The following is a 19211-nucleotide window of genomic DNA, read 5'->3' as shown; positions in this document are numbered from 1 at the left end:
AAGGATCAATATAGCTTGAAGTGATAAAGTGGCACAATGAATAAGTATACCCAAACACCAACCCCCAGTTCTCCATCTGAAAGCAAGTTTAGATGTGAAGTCCTCTGAAGACTGCAGGCCCGTCCCATGCCTGCAAGGTGTCGTACTTGGAGTTCTCCTTTTGTTGGCTCTCAGGTCTACAATGCAATCTTTCCTTCTGCACCCTGGGAAAAGCCATCTCTTCCAAAACAAGTTGAAAAGTAAGCATTCAGACTTTCCCCCCAAAAAAACAGTTCACATTTATTACTGATAAAAATAAAAAAAAATCTTTTAAAGACTGTTATCATTACCAAGATTGAGGTAATATGTTTACAAAACATTTACAGAAACTGATATGAAGTTCTTGAGGTTTGACAGGGAAAAAAATTGCTAAATTAAGATCAGAGAAAGAAGGGCCAGCAGAATTGTCAGTTCCAGAAGGAAAAGCAAAGCAAAGCGGTAACGGAAAAAGAATGAGAAGAGCACGGGGTTAGTCAGGTCATAGTTGCCATGGCACATCGCTTAAAAAAAAAATCAAGTCTTGCTTTTGTGATGTATGGTGCCCCTCAAGTGTTTGTGCTTTGAGCTCTGAAATATGCATTAGATTTCTAGAGAAATAGCATCCCCGAAGGACACCTGTGAGCAAACTTAAAGAGATCTTCAGACAGGAGAGCTGGCTGCAACTCAAAAAGAAAAAAAGTTCTACACATCTCTGGGCAGATGTGGACTGTTGAATGAAGCAGTTTCTTTACAGCTGTCAGCAAAATCGCCATCTGAGAGAAAGAGAGAAAGAAAGAAGGGACCATCTTTCAAGGCAGAGCCCTTAAAAGTGGGAAAGAGGATGTGCCCATTTACAGAGGGGCACCAGTGATACTTAACAAGGCAGCTGTGCATGGCACTATGTGTCTTTGAGGTGAGAACCACATTCATGCCTGCATAACAAGGGTTAAAACTGTTACTGAAGGTAGCTGGGATCTAACTACCTAAACAACAGTAGGAGAAACAACATAGTATGTGCATGGTTATAAGATCTATCTAGATTCTCCCTAGCTCCAGTTAGCCAGTACACTGTATGCCTCACCTTGGTGGAATACTTTGAAAAATACAATTATTACTTGCCCAGTTCAAAAGGAAGCTATTTTAGTTGACCTCATCTTGAAACCTGTATAGGCTTTTTAAACACCTTGTTTCTAAGCATATCCTTTTTACCTTCCCATTAAGAGGTTTACAAGTTGCATTTCACTGTTTCTTTACTTTTTTTCAAAAGGAAATATGCCACCGTTACGTTTACAAGCTGCCCAAACAGAGTTTCTGGGCCCAGTCAGAAGGAGATTTGACTGCCCTGGGAGGAGAGGAAGCCATGTAGAGCCATTTCAACAGTTATTGTGCATTTCGGGAACTTGTTTGCATTCCAACAAACTGAATGTCTTGGATCTTGAGCTCCCTTGAATGCATGACAAGTTTCAAGCTGAAGTCTTGCATACAGTATTAATGGCCTTAATGTTGGGCTTTTAAAGACCATTGAGCTCTGGAATTTAAGCTTCCATTTCAGGGAGTGGTGGAAGGGCGGGAGAAGCGAGGAGTGCAATCAGTACAAGCTAAAGGAGGAAGCTTTACTAAGATGCTAGTACCCCAGCTATGCTGCGGTGGCATATTTTTGCCCGGTATTCGGGGTTAAAGACAGGAAAAGAACGATTGCAGCTGCGTCTTCCTCTAACCGAGTCCTGGCAGAAAGGAGCTCCCCAGCTGAGTGCTTGCTGAGGGTGGGGGAAAAAAAAAATCTAGCACGGTGTGGTGATACGTGTCCCTCCCCAAAACAAAGAAATGACCCTGAGAACCTAATATAGGGCCAGCCTTTAAGCTGATTTGAGGAGAGCCTGGTCTATCCTCTTCTTCCCCTTCATCAGTGCTCAGAAATGTAAATTCAAGGCTGAAAAACAAAATCTTTCAATGCCCAAAGCTGGAATATGGCCTTAATGATCTGATCAAATGTAAAGTTATCAGTGTCAAAATGGCTTCTTGCGAGAGACTGCTCCTCTTCCTCAGCAGAGGGCAGCACACGCTGTAACAAAGCGAAGTGAAAACTGCAGCCGGTCGCCAGCTGGCCTTTCTGAAATGTAAAGCATTCAGCCACTCACGCCTCTAGGCCTTTAACCACAGGCAGTTAATACAGGAGGGGAGCTTGCAGCAGGAGGGAGGGAGGGAGAAAAAGGTTTTTTGAAACTCAGCAAGATCGTCATGGGCAGCAGCCTTAGAAGAGTTATGGTTTCTAATGCTCTACAAGATTTTCTGGTAGGGTGTTAGTTTTTAAAATTAAGTTCTCAACCGCCAATACATTGATTACTTGTCCTTTTCGTTCCAAAACAGCCCTTGCATTTCCAAGTTAGGGTTTGTGCAAGCATGTTTAGTAAGTATTATGGCTACAGAGTTAAGTTTAGACACACTCACTGTTTCAGGTCTAGTTCAAACAATACCCATTACATTTAAATGCAAACAGCTACTTTACTATCTATAAAAAGGCCTTCCACGTGTACTTTTTGTGTGTGTGCAATTTGTCTATGATGATTATGCTGCATTGTGGTTGGCCTCCACAGACGAGGGTCCAGCCATTTCATCCTTTGGCTTTTTGCTGGTGGTGGCACTACCTGGAAATCATGGAGCTGGAGTGAGACTGGCTGGAAGAGGTTGTAGCAGCACTAAGCTGAGAAAATCCACTGTGGCTCGATTCAAGGCTGCTCATGGACCCTCTGCAGCAAAAGAGAGACAGACAGACAGACTCATAGACAAGTTAAGGATGAGAGTTACTTTGTGCATCTCTAGCCTGCTACTTGTTTCAGCTTCTGTCTCAGGACCCAACACATTACAGTGAACAACAACCCACTGTCAGTTCCTTCTCTTGATGTCCAGCACAGAAACAGGTCTCCCTCAAATTCTTTATCTAGTGAACTGAATGTGCGGCATCTCTTATTTCGCATGAACCCAAAACTACCTTCTTGTCTCCCACCCTGTTCCTCTGGCCCCTGCAGAGCACCCAGCAAAGGAGGTCTTCTTTTTCACTTCACCAAAACCTGATGTGAAGGCAAGATGCCATTCAAATCTCTGGCACTGTTACTGACCTTCTCAATTCTTGGTATATTGACCAAGACATGCTTCACGTGGCCAGATATCCACAGAGGGCAAAGTGAATGAAGAGTTATTTTCCTCACCTCAAATCTCCAGCTCACCCCCAGATTCAAGAAATCAGTAAAAAGTTCTCAGGCTGAACATGCATTTTTTTTCCTGATTGTCGACAGCCAGAAATGTTCATAAATGACACTGCCATTTATGGCCAAAGACTGAAACTGATTTAACCAACTGACTTATCCAAAACACAGCTGATGAGTTTGGCTGCTTCACTGATGTAGAACATCAGGAGCAGCCAAGGTGGGTACAAATCCTCCTCAAGAGGAAGGAGGAAACAGAGGCTTCTGTGTAATACTTTGTGGCAAGAGCAAGGCACCTTTGTGATCCTGGGCCTAAATGCCCTCTCTTCCTTTAACCAAGAGGGCAAGAGCTGTATCAACAACCAGATTCTCATATAGTCTGGCTTAGGGTATTCTATATAGCCACCGTTCCAAGTATATGGAAGTACATGATCTAGACCTGGTTTCCTAACAATCTGGATCCTCTGAAACAGCATTCAAGCGTTTATAACAGCAAAAAAACCTGGAAATGCATAACTGACATCTGGTGACTTTCAAAAAGTTAAAAGCAGAACTAACCTAGCTTTGAATGAACAGGGCTTCCATGGCCTCCTAATCCTTCTTTCATGATTATTTCTCTTTTCTAAACCCTGGTCCCATAATAATTACTGCTGCCCTGCTTGCTGGTATCCCATTCTTCGCCAGGTTTACTGTTTATTGAACATACAAAGTTGGGATTTTTGGGAATTCTGAGGTCATGTAACCTCTGCTTATGTATTATGTAGGCAAAACATACAATTCTGCATAAAACCTTCACATAAATTCTATACAAGGAATCTGTACTCAATGTAGACTTCAAATAAGGAACCAAGTCCATGCTTGTTCATTTACAACTTTGGAAAAAATCAGAATCCTTGTGAAATGCAGATATTTTGTGGGTGGGATGGTGCAATGGCAAGCCAAGGTGAAAGGATTTCACAGTAAACAGGATGGGAAGCAGGATGCAGGGGTGTGGCCCATAAGGAGTTAATGACACCAAACCAATCAGCAACAGAAAGGTGCAGTCTAGAGTACCAATCAGGGCTTTCTTTGTAGCAGGAACTCCTTTGCATATTGGGCTACGACCTTTGCATATTGGGCCACCCACCCCAATGTAGCCCATCTCCCAAAAGCTTATAGCACTCTTCTTACAGGGTCTACCATAAGCTTTTGGAGGACTGGCTACATTGGAGGTGGGTGGGTGTAGCTTAATATGTAAAGGAATTCCTGCTACAAAAAAACCCCTGATATCAATTACAACAATGTACTTCAAACTCTGAAGAGTCAGAATTTTTTCTCCACCTATAGGCCCGAAGGAATTCTGGATTCTTTACTGCCTATTTCCTTTTACAAGACTTTGCCCCTGTTAAGCTACTTCACGACCACAGCCAATAGTACCTGAAATCTTCTGACCCGATTACTTCTGTGTAATACATAACTTTGCACTTATGAGAGGAGACTTGCAGAGATGCCAGGACGTCATCCACACGTGGCAAGCTGGTTGTAGCGCAGGCAGGCATGCTGTGGAACTTCCACTGGAGAATGTAGAAGCCAGGCCACCGAGTCACATGAGACCCCTGCAAGCAACAGCAGAAAAACGCAGCATTGGACTTGTTGAGAGCTCTTTTCTGTGCCTCAGGATGAAATCACCTCTTAGTGCCCCATGTGGCAACACTAACACAAGGGAAGAGACTGTTAGAAGGATCCAACTTGGCAGTTGTGGGACTGAGGTAATACTCAGCTAACGACTTGAGTGGATATCCTGAATACCTCCAAAAGAGACTGGCAGGCAACCCTAGGGCTCGCCTTGCTTTCCTCTCTGATTACCTGCCCTATAGCCACCCTGGCATGGGTATGATATTGGTTTTTCCCCCCCTGTAGAATACTAATCTGAGGGACAAGGATTAAACTGGTAAGAGCAACATATGGAAGATCTTTCTTTCTTTCTTTCTCTTTCTTTCTTTCTTTCTTTTTCTCCCTCTCTTTCTCTTTTTCTTTCTATCTCTCTTTCTTTCTTTCTATCTCTCTTTCTCTCTTTCTTTCTTTCTCTCTCTCTCTCTTTCTTTCTTTCTCTCTTTCTTTCTCTCTCTCTCTTTCTTTCTCTCTCTCTCTCTCTCTTTCTTTCTACTTATATCCCGCCCTCTCCGCAAGCGGACTCAGGGCGGCTCACAACATCATGTCAATACAATTAAACCAATAAAACATATAAAACCATAATTTACATATTTAAATTAAAAACCATTCTGTGGTGCTGCATCAGTATAATATAGGCGGCATTGAATTTTCGAACAGCGATCACCAGCATTCTATGTGATGTCCGGTGGCAGCCCTCTTTCGGTTAAGCATCGAAGGCCTGCTTAAACAATTCGGTCTTACAGGCCCTGCGGAACGCAGACAGATCCTGCAGGGCCCTTATGGCTTCCGGAAGGGTGTTCCAAAGTTCTGGTGCCGCCGCCGAAAAAGCCCTAGATCTTGTCACTCATAACCTGGCTTCTTTTGGTCCGGGGTGGACAGTAAGTTTTTTGCCCCTGAACACAGTGCTCTCTGGGGAATTTGATCCATATGTTAGCCTCAGTTCAGGAAGTACTTACAAGGTCTTCAAACCAGCCTTTCAGGAAAATTTTTATATATGACGTTGCCAAGCACCGTATTGAAAAACAGCTAATACAAGAGTCTTTCACTTTACTGGGGATTCTTAGTGCCCACATAGCACTAGTTTCTTGATATAAAGCCCCAATGCCAGAATAGCAATGGGAACTGCAACAGTGAAATATGGGAAGATATTGCATGGGGAGGGACGGTGGCTCAGTGGTAGAGCATCTGCTTGGGAAGCAGAAGGTCCCAGGTTCAATCCCTGGCATCTCCAAAAAAGGGTCCAGGCAAAGAGGTGTGAAAAACCTCAGCTTGAGACCCTGGAGAGCCGCTGCCAGTCTGAGAAGACAATACTGACTTTGATGGACCAAGGGTCTGGTTCAGTATAAGGCAGCTTCATATGTTCAAACATCTGAGAAGAGAGAGGCTGATAGAAAATATAGGCCAGCCAACCAGACCAGCAGGGGTGAAGCTGACAAGGTGGCCCTTTCCACACCTTCAGTTCGAATTCTACTCACCTCTCCTGTTCTGATCAGCTTGGCTTACCTTGTTTGTACTCTACAAGCCAAAGCAAGCTGCCTTTTTGGGACTGTGCATGGACATATTCCACATCTTCATTCAGTCAACTACATCAGTTTGTGGTTTTATTTTAAAACCATTTTAAAATAAATATGCACAGGGATGGTTTCCTGCCATGCCTTAGGAAGAGCTGCATTTTTGTTTTAGTTATTCCGCCCCCCCCCCCCCCCCCATGCTGTTATAGTGGAATCAGACGCTCTGTTCTATTTCTCTCCCAACAAGAAAGCTGAATTATACCTTTTATCTTTCTATGACATATCCTCATACGCAACAGCAGACTGCATACATGGACGTCTGCACACTTACTGTAGAACAGATGGTTAGAATTGTACAGGGGAATGGAGAGAAGGCAGTGTAAGATGAGCAGCAGACAAGTGGGGCCTGAATTCAGCAAGACTCAAGAAATGTTGTCCTAACAAATCTCACAGAGCCTTCCTGCCAGAGGCGCTGAAATGGCACACTTTAGATTAGGGAGCTAACTTCACACTTTACCTCCCAAGATTCCATACACAGATAAAATAAAATATGTAAATATAAAATTTAGCAGTTTTCTTTGAATTGGCTAGCTACCTTTCATCAAGATCATGGAGTTTCAGAACACTGTACTGAGCACTGAGGTCAGCCGGGAAAAACTTGTTGACTATTCCCGGACCGAGAGAGGTGAAGTTGCAAAGCACCCATAATCAGGCTTTCTCCTCTATAGCTCTGAGCCTATGGAATCAACTTCCAGAGGAAATGCGGGCCCTGCGGGACTTTGAACAGTTCCGCAGGGCCTGCAAGACCATCCCCTTCCGATTGGCTTTCGCTGAAGAAGAACGAAACTGTTAAGAAAAACTGCCATCATAAAAGCAAATATAGCACTAGCACTTTTATTAACTAACTTTTAAAACTTAATCTGAATTTTAACTAAACTGTTTAAATGTAATTTTATTTATTTCTGTATAATTGATGTTTGAATTGCTGTTAGCCGCCCTGAGCCTGCTCCGGCGGGGAGGGCGGGATACAAATAAAATTTTGTTGTTGTTGTTGTTATTCCCATCAAAAAACTGAACAGTGATTGAGAGAGGGATTTGTACTGCCTGGCATGTACTGATTTCAGAGTCAGCAATCAAACCATGGATCACGTGCAGCGAGTCTTACTCACCTGGACGCTCTCTCCCTCCTTACAGGTGAGTGGAGATTCCACCATGCTGTAGTCCCGGCCCAGTTGCCAAGCTTTGTCTATCAGCTGAACATTGTTGCCACCAGGAGAGGTAATGCTGTGGGCCCCCAGGGACTCCTTTTTAGGAGGCTGTGGTGCTCTCTTGGAGTGATAGATGTTAAAGACAATGTCACCTTTACAAACATCAAAATCCCAGGTGATCACAGAGGAAGCTTCCACAATCTGAATGAAAATCTAGAGGGGAAAAGAGAAACTCAGCCAAGGCAGGAAATTCATTTAATAGAGGAGAAGCACTATCACCACAGCACACTGCCAGATTTCACTTTCAATGAATCTTCCATCACTGTCTTTATTCACTACAGTACTGGCTCATAAACAAATACAATAGGAAGTTAATTATTCCTGTATCCAACTTTGTAACCTTTATGAAAGGCATCATATTATTTAAGTGATATACCCAATCAAGCCAGTCTTAGAACACAAAAGGAGAAGTATAAGATCTTACCTTTTCTGCCCCCTCCTCTTGAACCGGAAATTCACAAATCTTTCTGATCACTGTGGAAGAGTTATGAACTTGCAAACACCCCTTTGACATGTGTAGTTTGTTAAACAAGTATTTTCCAAGAATGAGTCAGCTAAGATCTGCACTGGCTCTAAGAGACCCAAGACAGGAAACCTAGTCTAAGTCAGCCTAGGTTAAGTCCTTCCTCTTCAGACAGTTGGGAGTAAAAAAGGAACAGCAAGGAAATCTACCTCATGGGGAGCTCCTTTGAAGACGCTTGCAGACTGATAAATGGTTTCTGTCCACAGCTTTAGGTCTTCGTTTTCTAGTTCTTCTGCTGTCCGGTACAGAGATTTGGGAACCAGCCCGCCCTCTGGAACTTCACACTTTAAAAAATGTAATTGGAGAAAAAATGAGTCAGCATGATAACTCTGACAGAAACACCCCAGGAAGAATGTGCTGGAAAGTTATACCAAAGACCCCCCCCCCCCTTCCCCTTCACTGGAAGCAAGGTTTAATTTATTGCTGAAGAGCACACTCATTTGTAAGAAGAAAAAAATACGCCATTTCAGATAAAAGTGAGAATGTTAGGTTCTTGTGGGACAAAGATGTTGTAGTTGTTTATACAGAGAACAATTCCCATCTGAAAGTCTATATAAACACCTACATTTATTTATTTATTACATTGGTATCCTGCCCTCCCCTGACAGGCTCAGGGCGGCTAACAACAGTTAAAGCAACATAATGCTAAAATAAAATTGCAATAAAATCATTAAAAAACACTCCATACAATTTTGTACAGTTCAGAACATTCCATTCCGTTTCATTCCCTAGCATCCAAGATGGCGTGGTCAGTTCTTATTGAGCTCTGCATATAATGATGTTATTAGATGTTGTTCGGTGCTCTACATTTATATTGGGATGAGTTAAAATACCAATGCTGTGGGATGGTGGAATAGTGGTTGCCTCCCCATTAGATGTTTAATGCCAGCCTAAACAATTCTATCTTGTCGGCCCTACGGAATTGTGGCAAATTCTGCAGGGCCCTGGTGTTTTGGGGGAGGGCATTCCACAGGGTAGGGGCTGCCACCGAAAAGGCTCTAGCTCTAGTGGTGGTCCTGCAAAAAGCCAAGACACCAGGGAACTTTCTCCATGTTATCCAAAGGAAAAGTTATCAGAGATGGAATTAATTTATGCCATGGTGTGGAGCAGCACTCAGCAATTATAAAGTCAATTAGAAAACCACCTCCATAATAAATGCTCTGTGGGAAATGAGGGAGTAAGGCATGTATGGCCAGGGAGCTCTGAAAACCTAATCAAGAACTCCTGGAAACAAGCATTTTACATTTATACTAGGAGTAAGGCCCGTTGTGAAGAAAAAAAGAAGGAGGCTCCAGGCGAGTGCCCCACCCACCCTTGCTGTCTTCCCACCCACCCAAGTGAAGGCATTCACCCCCACACGCCTCAAGAAGAGTGGATCTCTGCCATCTGGAGAGCAGCTGTAATTCAGGGTGCTTTCCAGCTGTCACCTGGAGACTGGCAACAGTGGTTCCCCAAGAGGAAACGCCTCTCCCTCAGATGCCATCTGGAGAGCCGTTGTAATTCTGAGTGGTCTCCAGCCCTCACCTGGAGACTGGCAACAATGGTTCCCCAGGAAGAAATGGCATTGTACCTGTCTGAGGTCCCATCCCTCCTCAAGCCTCACCCTCTCCAGGCCCCAAGCCTTAAATCCTAACCTGGAGTTGGCAACCCTATCTCTTTCCCTTTATCTGCCCCTCTGACTTCAGCTTTCCATCACCTTCCCCCTCCCAGCAGCTTTTATATGGGGGGAGGCAAGGCAGCTTACATCATTCTCCTCTCCCCCCCTCTGATCTGAACAACAACCCTGTGAGGCAGGTTAGGCTGGAATTCTGTGACTGGTCCAAAATCACCCAGTCAGCTTCCACAGCAAGAACCTGGGTCTGGCAGACCACACCCTGAAGCTCTAACCTGTATGCTTTCCTCAAAGTCCATCACAAAATCTCCAAGAATTTCCCACCAACCTGGAAAAGTATCACTAAAGGCCTCTGGGCAAGTGCCTCCCCACACCCCCAGTCTTGCTGTCTTCCCACTCACCTAAGTGAAGCCATTCACTTCCCTCCCACCTCATGGGAAGCTGATCTCTGCCATTCTGAGTGATCTCCAGCCCTCACCTGGAGATTGCCAACAATGACTCCTCAGAAGGAAATGGCTGGTTTAGAGAGTGGCCCTGTCTGAGGCCCCACCCTTCCTCACACCCAATCCTCTCCAGGCTCCACCCTTTCAATCTCCAGGAATTTCCCAACCTGGAGTTGGCAACCCTATCTCCTTCTCAGCCAACCATCCTGAGATAAGGCTGAGGGGAGGAGGGAGACAGGGAGTGAGGAAAGAGTCAGGAAAGATAGGAAATAAGCTCCCTGGCTTATTTCGGCAGCCTTTGGAGGCTGTCTGTATTGGCAGGTTGTCTGTGTGGGCTGCTGATGGGGTGGAAGAGGTTTGTTGCTGGTGGCGGCCACAACACCTTTTGTGAGGTTGCAGTACAGCAGCAATCCTCTGAGGCCAGTTGACAGAGAGGACACAGAGAGGAGTGGGAGATGTGTCTCTCTCTAAGATAAGACTGCTTTTGACAGTTTGTTCAATATTCTTGTGCCTGAGTAGGCGGGGGCAGGGGAGTCCGCCAGTAGGAGGCAACGGTTTCTGGAGTGCCTTGCTGTCTTTCCACTCACCCAAGTGAAGGCATTAATCCCCCTACACACACATACCTCAAGGGGAGGTGACCTGGAGTTGGCAACCTGGCAGCCTCTACATGTGGGGGGGGGGAGCCAAGCACCTGGAGGTTGGCAACAGTGGTTCTCTGGGAGGAAACGGCTGACACTGTGAGGAAAGTCACTGCAAGCCTCCCTTTCGCTCCCTCTGAAGTGGCCCCTCCCTGCTGTGAAGGAACATTCCTTCTCAGTTGAAGAGATGTTAACTGCTACTGTTTGTGTGCATTAAAGGGAGGAAGGTAGACAGCAGAATGAAATAAAAAGACTGAAAGATAAACAGAGAAAGAATGAGAGAAAGAACATAAGGGGGAGGTAGAAAAAGAGGGGGAGACAGGAGTGAGAGAAAGAAAAATGAGAAGAAGGAAGAGACAGGGCCCTGAGGAGAGGCAGTTGTAATCAGTAAGCTCCCAGCAGAGAACGATCTGCGTCAGAGGTCAGTGGCCATCTGATGGTGTTCTTGCCTGACAGAGCTGGCAGTGGGCGGGGGAGGGCATAGGGCGGGGGACAGGACAATGAACCAATGTGAGGCAAGAGGGGTTGATGGACATGTGATGGACCAGTGGCTCGTGGAGTGCAGGCTTAGCCAATGAGGGGCCTGGATTTGGCTTCAAGCAGAGGACTTTTAGGCTTTTATTATAAAGAATAGTGCCTTATGTACATTCTTCATAATCTTTCAGACAGCAAGACAGGTTGCCATCATTCCCATATTGCAGAAGGGAGAGATTAAGCGACAACATCTTGCCAAAGACTATTGAGCTAAAGTGAGATTTAAAGGAAGGGGACTTCTGAGCTTATAATTACAGTCATTGCACAAACTTTCCAGTATTTAAATACAATACAAGTGAGCACCTCTTGGCAAGTCAATCAGCTGCTGTAGATGTAATTGCACCCCAATTATCTGTTCATAGTTCAAGAACATCTTGTTTCTTAAGTAACGCCCCAGGAATTGTAATCTAGCTGCATTGTACCACAAACATTGTGGTATTAAAATAAACCTGAACGTGAAAGCTCAAATGTAATTTAGGTGCTAATAGTAGACATAATTGTGCTACCTACCATACATTCTCCACCAAGGAAATCGGGGATGATTTCTTTGTCAATATAATCCAATAGGCCACCAGGACCTTGATAGTCATTGCCTGCATAAATGAGGAATTTTTTTCGAGTGTTGTCGTCAATGAAAGGACTGACCTGTAGATAAAAATGGAGTTAACACAACGGCCAACTGCTCAACTGGCTTCCATATATTTGTTATTCTTCCAGGCCACACATATATTGATTTCCTATTTGGAGTTCTTGTTTTTATTACAAAAACAAAGGACCCTATAATAATAAAAGCTGTCAAGTAGAAATCTGCTATTTTTGAGAACAGGTAAGGCCCTCACAGACAAAGCACAGATTCCAAGGACTGGGGAACTGAACTTACCAGTGTCCAAAGGACTGGAAACACCCTGGGAGCTCGTAGAATGAGAAGCCGTCCCAATGTTTCTGGATAATTAGCTTCAACCACTTCAATGATCCTTAGCAAGGCCTTAACACCAGGTCTCCATAAGTGTCGCATATTCAAGCCCTCTAGGTCTACTAAACAGGTCCAGGAGCTATTTCCACCAAAAAATAAACATAAGGGATTTTAAATTATGGACGTTATGTGTCAGATTTCCTCCCTGAAATGAAATATGCTGAAGAATTTTGTATCAGAGATCAAGGTAATACTTGCACCACTGAACACTGGGTTTATTCCCAAGGCTCAAGCAGCAAGCAGAAACCAAAACAAACAAACTCCACACTGTGGATAATGTGATAAACGAAGGTATATCTGTTCAAGAATATAAATTTGTATATTGTTTGTTATATGCATCCAATGGTCTAAATTGGATCCTTTTATGTTAGATTTATATTTTTATTATTTATTTTCCCTATGCTCCCTTTGTATTGGATTAGATTTAATAAAATGTATTTTAAAAAAATACCCTGACACTGTAAAACGTGATATAAAAACAGACTAGGCAGCTATCCATCCTATCAAACAGACTGCCACCCATATAGCACTTTAAATGTTTTAATTTTTATGATTTTATGCTTTTATGTCTTAATGTACTTTTAGATTTCATGTATATACATAAACACATAAGCTGCCCTCTGGCGGCGAGGGTGGGATATAAATTGAACGAACTAACTAACTAAATAAAAAGCATGTACAGAGTTATTGCATTACCCTTTATTTCAGAGTTCACTACTAGATGGCCCTGAAGCTACAGAAAGTTTCTTCATAATTAACTGCACAATGTTGAGAACACCTGTCCTTGGCTTTTCATCAAGAAGATAGCATAGTAAAAATATCGAAACAATTCCTTTCAGAAAATGACTCCATTCTGTGGCTTGGAGCCTGCTAAAAATCAATGCAGAAGGGAGAATTTCTGCCTTCCCACTCCTGCTGCAGCCCAAGGTTTCCCACAAATTCTGTTCCTGATGGACAGAGAATCCCAGGTGCAGCATGAGGGGAGAGCTGGAGATTTACTGTAGAATGACAGAATCAGCAAAACTCCCCCTCATGTGTGCAAGGAAATGATCAGTGGGATCCAACCTCATATGGCAAACTCCCCCTTTTTATTGGAGGCTGAGGAACGGCTTTTCAGTCAGTCTAGTACAAACACTATGCAGCAATATCAGGCTCTGACTGGGTAGGGTGGTCAAAGACAATGCCGCCAACACAAGGCACAAAAAACAACCTCTGACTTTCATTTAGTGCCTTGATTTCATTTAGTGACTCAGATACCAGACAAAAAATTCTATGAATCTCCTAAATCAACCTGCTCTCGTGCCTGAGGAGGGGCCTTCAGATCTTTCATTCGACCATTTCATGTTTGTGCTAATAAACTGATCACTTGTGCAGAATGTGACAGAACAAATAAGCTGGTGAAAGTCTCTCCATTCTTTCTACCCCCCCTCCCCCCAAAAAGCTAATAGAATATGAAATATAGGGAGGTGGGTGAAGGGCATATCCTTTTTGATAAATCTACAATTTCAGACAGTTCATCACCTTTAAAAGGTAAAGCAGCCGGTAACATCTACAGATTTTAATTTCTTTGGTCTTTTCTTTACTATCCCTCCTCAGCCCTGCTAGCCTATTCTTCTGCAGCATTTGACTATCAAATGGTCTCTCAACAGATTTCATTTTCAAAAGATTCCAAAAGAGACCAGCCAGAGCCTTACGGATCATTAGCACTGGAAAACATGTTATGACAAACGTGTTCTGTTCAAATTGGCTCCCTTAGTTAATCTGGTAATCATAACCTTGTAACACTGGACAGAAGTGCCATCATGTTCACCATAAGCAGTCACCATCTTTCGCACATTATATTGCAAGAAACAACTGTTCTCCTTTACCTTATAGGCCTTCCAAATACTTTTGTATTTTCCTCACACCTTCTCAATCCTTCTTCATTTATAGACAGGACCTGCACTCAAAAAGAAATCCAGAGATCAGGACGTTCAGAAAAGGCTGTCACAGAACACAGCAACTTCCATAATCTGCATTTCAGTTCTAATTGGTTGTCCTTCAGTTATCAGAAGCAACAAGAAGCTTAGCAGGTAGACAATTTCTAATTCATATCTAATTTAGCCTCAACGAGGGCTGGGTCCTTTCTGTTCTGGCCCTTGCCTGGTGGGACAAGCTCCCACTGGAGATCTGGGCCCTGCAGAGCCTGTTGCAATTCCACAGGGCCTATAAAACAGGGCTGTTCCACCAGGCCTTTAGTTGAGGCACTGGGCATCACCGAGTATCGCTATGGCCTGCCTGCCACATACTGGCCCCATCGGGGTAGTGACTGATTTTGACCATTATCATCTATTTATTGTTCAGCCAGGGACTAAGTTTCTAAAACGAATGCCATCTGAAATTGTAACTGTCGAATTTTTAATTAGTAAATTGATCTGTTTGATTTTAGGTTTTATCTAGTTGTTAAGAATTAATGTAATTGTTTTATTCTTGGTATGATCCACTCTGAGCCCATTTGGGAAGGGTGGGATAGAAAAGTGACTAAATAAATATCTTAGCCGATTTTGCATACTTTAATCATAACACCATCAACATCACTGCTTATCTAAGAACCTTAATTGGCAGGATCCCTTATATGGAAACTGTTTCAGACTACAGGTACGTTTGTTGCTACAATTTTTCCAGCTCTACTTTAAAATCAAAAGGTAAATGTAACTGCAGGTAGTACTCAATGAATTCATGTACCAATAATCTACATAAGGCTGTTTAGCATTTCCCTGCTTTCATTTTTATTCAGCGATCCCTATCATTATGTATGACATTTGAGCACAGCAGTATACTCCAGTGATGTTATCAAGAAGTTAGCTTTGATGATCGCAAGGTCTTTGAGCAGTGTCAGTGACCTTGCTACAAACATCGCCGGCGTCTTTCTCCTCCAGGGTATTACACTGTCAAATGTCAACACTGAATTTTGACTGTATTTTCTAATCTTTATGATGCCAGCTGTGAGCACCTCACATGCACATTTACGATTACGATGTGGAGAGCATCAAAACATACCAATACCAAAAAGTGGAAGTGATTCTCTGGCTAGAACAGTATAACCCAGAACAATTTTGTAAGCAGAATGACTTGCCTTTCAATGGCTGAAAGAACCTTTCAAGAGTACCTCTAAAAAGTCATTATGAACATATCTTCAAAATTAACATTGATTGCTGAGACTGACATAGTTCTGGCGTGGCGCTGAATAAACTGGGAACATCACATTCGCTGAAAAACATACACAAACTGCATCTAAGGCACTTACGTAACGAAGCAAGGCTTCCTCTCCAAGAGCTCGTACCAGACCTTTGGTATCCATCTGGCCAAGTCTAAGCACATACAGCGGGCGCCCATCTGAATGACAAAAACAGTAGCAACTTAATAAAAACAATTATCTTAGATGCATAAGCTAAGGCCTCACTAGGTCCCTTATTTATATGGACCGCTAGACTTGTAAAAACATGTCAGCCTTTGTTTTTACAATTATCTTCACATCCATATGGTTGTAAAGGAAATCTAAAATGTTGACTTCCGTGGCAGAGGGTCCACCTTGCTGAAGAACCATGTGCAAAACTTGAGAAGCATTCAAGGCAGTGATGTCTCAGTAAAGAGGAAGAATCCTAATGGAGACTACTCTTTCAAGGTATGTGAACTAGCTGGGCTGGGAGAAAGAACTCAGGAAAAAGCTGCTGGGAAGGTGAGTGGGGTTTTCTGCCTTTCCTAAACTGCTAAACTACTGGGGACCATTAACTGAGGTTGCTTTGTGAGAGGACAGAATCGGAGGCTGAGTGGGTGCTTGTAGCCTGCTGGGGAGTGTTTTTTCTGGGTCTGTTTGGGTCTTTTGTCTGATCGATTGCTCATTGAACTTGTGGATCTTCTGACAAAAATATGTAATCTTTCATTGAAATCTGCCTCCGTTCCTGAGGACTGGAAGGTAGCAAATGTCACCCTCATCTTTAAAAAGGGTTCCAGAGGAGATCCGGGTAACTACAGGCCAGTCAGTCTGACTTCAATACCGGGAAAGTTGGTAGAAACCATTATCAAGGACAGAATGAGTAGGCACATTGATGAACACGAGTTATTGAGGAAGACTCAGCATGGGTTCATGTGGCACTCTTCTGCAAAACAGTGGATAGCCCCCACTCCCCTGCTCGCTTTCTACATTTATAACTAGTTACTATTTCAAAGGTCTCTAGAGTGATGTGGGGTCCTCAAGCCTGATCTCCAGCCAGGGAGGCAGTGGGGCCCTTGGATGACCAAGGGGTCAAAGGATTACTGAAGGAGGATAGGGAAATACCTGAGAAGCTGAATGCATTTTTTGCCTCCGTCTTCACTGTGGAAGATGAGAAGTGTTTGCCCGCTCCAGAACCACTTATATGGAAGGGGTGTTGAAAGACCTGAGTCAGATTGAGGTGACAAGAGAGGAGGTCCTACAACTGATAGACGAATTAAAAACTAATAAGTCACCAGGTCCAGATGGCATACATCCAAGAGTTCTGAAAGAACTCAAAGTTGAACTTGTGGATCTTCTGACAAAAATATGTAATCTTTCATTGAAATCTGCCTCCATTCCTGAGGACTGGAAGGTAGCAAATGTCAAGTTTGCAGATGACACTAAATTGTTCAGGGTGGTGAGAACCAGAGAGGATTGTGAGGAACTACAAAGGGATCAGTTGAGGCTGGGTGAGTGGGCGTCAACGTGGCAGATGAGGTTCAATGTGGCCAAGTGCAAAGTAATGCACATCGGAGCCAAGAATCCCAGCTACAAATACAAGCAGTCATGGTGCTTTTGACACCAAGGACATCGGGAAATGTAGTTGTGCAGTCCTGGAGGAAAAAAATTTGGTTACTACGAAGAAAGTTAAAGGCCAGGACCTCAAAGATGGTATTCTCAGAAGGGCTGCTTGTTCCACACTCAAATTAACAGAAATGATATGGGTAGAAATACTGAGTCCTAAGTGTTGGTATACTATCACCCACCCACCTTGAGGCTGATCTTGAGATGATCAGGGAATAAGAGGTAACTAAAGCAGATAATATTATACTGGGAGACTTCAACGACTCTCACATTGGTTGGGTAAATGTAGGCTCACGCTGTAGAAATGAAATTCCTAGACACTGTAAATGACTGTGCACTGGAACAGTTGGTCCCAGAGCCAACCAGAAGGATAGTGATCTTGGTTTTTGTTCTGAGCAGGTCTCAAACACCTGATGAGAGATGTAGAGGTTGTTACATGAGTTGGAAACAGTGCCCACAACAAAGTTTTCCCAAAATACCAGAGCATCACCGTGCGACATCCCTGGTGTGATGACAAGGGGTGTGCATTCAGTTTGGAACCGAATACAACCCTGAATAACAGCTAATTTGGCTAAATTTTGCACTGTACACAGATTCCCTGATCTGATTTAGCTGCTGAATACAGCAGTCCTGAATACTGCTGAATAGATTCAGCAGTATTATAGCAGTAAGCTATTTTACTCCATTATACCCTATGGGCCATTAAAGTCAATGGCAAAATCTCATATGGTATAATTTGGGGGTTGTGAGGAAGGGGTTTGAGGGAGAGGCACCAAATTTGCCATGTAGCTGCAGGGGTCTCTCCCCCAGAAAACCTGCAAGTTTCAAGGTGATTGGACCAGGGGGTCCAATTCTAGGGGCACCCAAAGAGAGCCCATTCCCTCCATAGACTCTTATGGTTTTCTAAGACAAGCAATTTTTTAATTTAAAGTATAAGCTTCTGTGTGCAAGCACACTTCCTCACATACAATGCAATAAAAATGCATGTGCCCAAGTTCACACAGTAAATCAGATTTCCTCAAATATTGCATGCAGGTAGGGGTGGGTTACTTGCCAGAAAGAGCTGATTAGAATCAAGCTGCATAAGTAACAGAGCAATAAACACAGTCAAGATTTGAATAACACATTTGCTAGGACATGTAAATAGCAGCAAATTGATGTTCCGATAATAAAGGTGTGAGAACCAAGTTTAAGTCCAGTGACCCCTTTAAGACCAACAAAGTTAAAATTCTGTGTATAAGCAAGAACTGAGTGACTTGATAGCCAGAACTTAGTGACTGAGAGCCAGTTTGGTGTAGTGGTTAAGTGTGCAGACTCTTATCTGGGAGAACCGGATTTGATTCCCCACTCTTCCACTTGCACCTGCTGGAATGGCCTTGGGTCACCATAGCTCTGGCAGAGGTTGTCCTTGAAAGGGCAGCTGCTGTGAGAGCCCTCTCCAGCCCCACCCACCTCACTGGGTGTCTGTTGTGGGGGAGGAAGGTAAAGGAGATTGTGAGCCGCTCTGAGACTCTTCGGAGTGGAGGGCGGGATATAAATCCAATATCTTCTACTTGTGTAGTGAGATGAGAAGCCAATATTTCTGTTGGGCCATGGAGGTTCCACTGCCCTGAGTTTTGTAATGAGTGTAAAGGTTGTAACTCAGCAATCTCCTGTTCCAGTTTGTTTTTGAAATGATGTCACAGTAAAATAGGTTGCTCAGTTTTGTGAATCTTGATTTCAGATTTGTGTCCGTTCATCTTTTGGTATACCCAAGCTCACTTGGCCCAGCTGTTGGTCAGTAGTTGGTAGGATTGTGTCACTGGGCTGGTCACTATGAGGTTAGCCCAGGCCTCTGCTGCTTAGCGCCAGTGCATCCAATGTCCTGTTTCTGTGCTGCGGTCCTTGCAGAAAGCACCCGCCAGGTTCGTCATTTAGGGAGATTCTCAGATTTGCTAAAGTCCTTTATATGGCATTGGCACTGCCACAGTGGCACTTGTTCTGCTGGGCACATAACACTATTATGCTCCTTTCAAA

The 19211-nt window shown here is 43.6% G+C and overlaps 1 protein-coding gene across 2 annotated transcripts in view; it reads right to left on the bottom strand.

The window, feature by feature from the left end:
* Positions 1 to 253: 253 nt before the first annotated feature.
* Positions 254 to 19211, bottom strand: part of SEC14L1 (SEC14 like lipid binding 1) — a 64746-nt gene continuing 45788 nt past the window's right edge. For both annotated transcript variants that reach the window (XM_060252281.1, XM_060252280.1), the window contains exons 9-17: positions 15663 to 15751; positions 14245 to 14315; positions 12284 to 12455; positions 11914 to 12048; positions 8326 to 8460; positions 7555 to 7806; positions 4638 to 4816; positions 2664 to 2765; positions 254 to 791 (exon numbers count right to left, since the gene is read on the bottom strand). In XM_060252281.1, the coding sequence (XP_060108264.1) occupies positions 776 to 791; positions 2664 to 2765; positions 4638 to 4816; positions 7555 to 7806; positions 8326 to 8460; positions 11914 to 12048; positions 12284 to 12455; positions 14245 to 14315; positions 15663 to 15751 (1151 nt within the window). In that variant the 3' untranslated portion in view covers positions 254 to 775. The remainder of the gene's footprint in view (positions 792 to 2663; positions 2766 to 4637; positions 4817 to 7554; positions 7807 to 8325; positions 8461 to 11913; positions 12049 to 12283; positions 12456 to 14244; positions 14316 to 15662; positions 15752 to 19211) is intronic.

Source organism: Heteronotia binoei, chromosome 13 (assembly GCF_032191835.1).
Source record: "Heteronotia binoei isolate CCM8104 ecotype False Entrance Well chromosome 13, APGP_CSIRO_Hbin_v1, whole genome shotgun sequence".
NCBI lineage: Eukaryota > Metazoa > Chordata > Lepidosauria > Squamata > Gekkonidae > Heteronotia > Heteronotia binoei.
The sequence above is the reverse complement of the archived record's forward strand: the minus strand, read 5'-3'. Positions and strand labels throughout refer to the sequence as shown.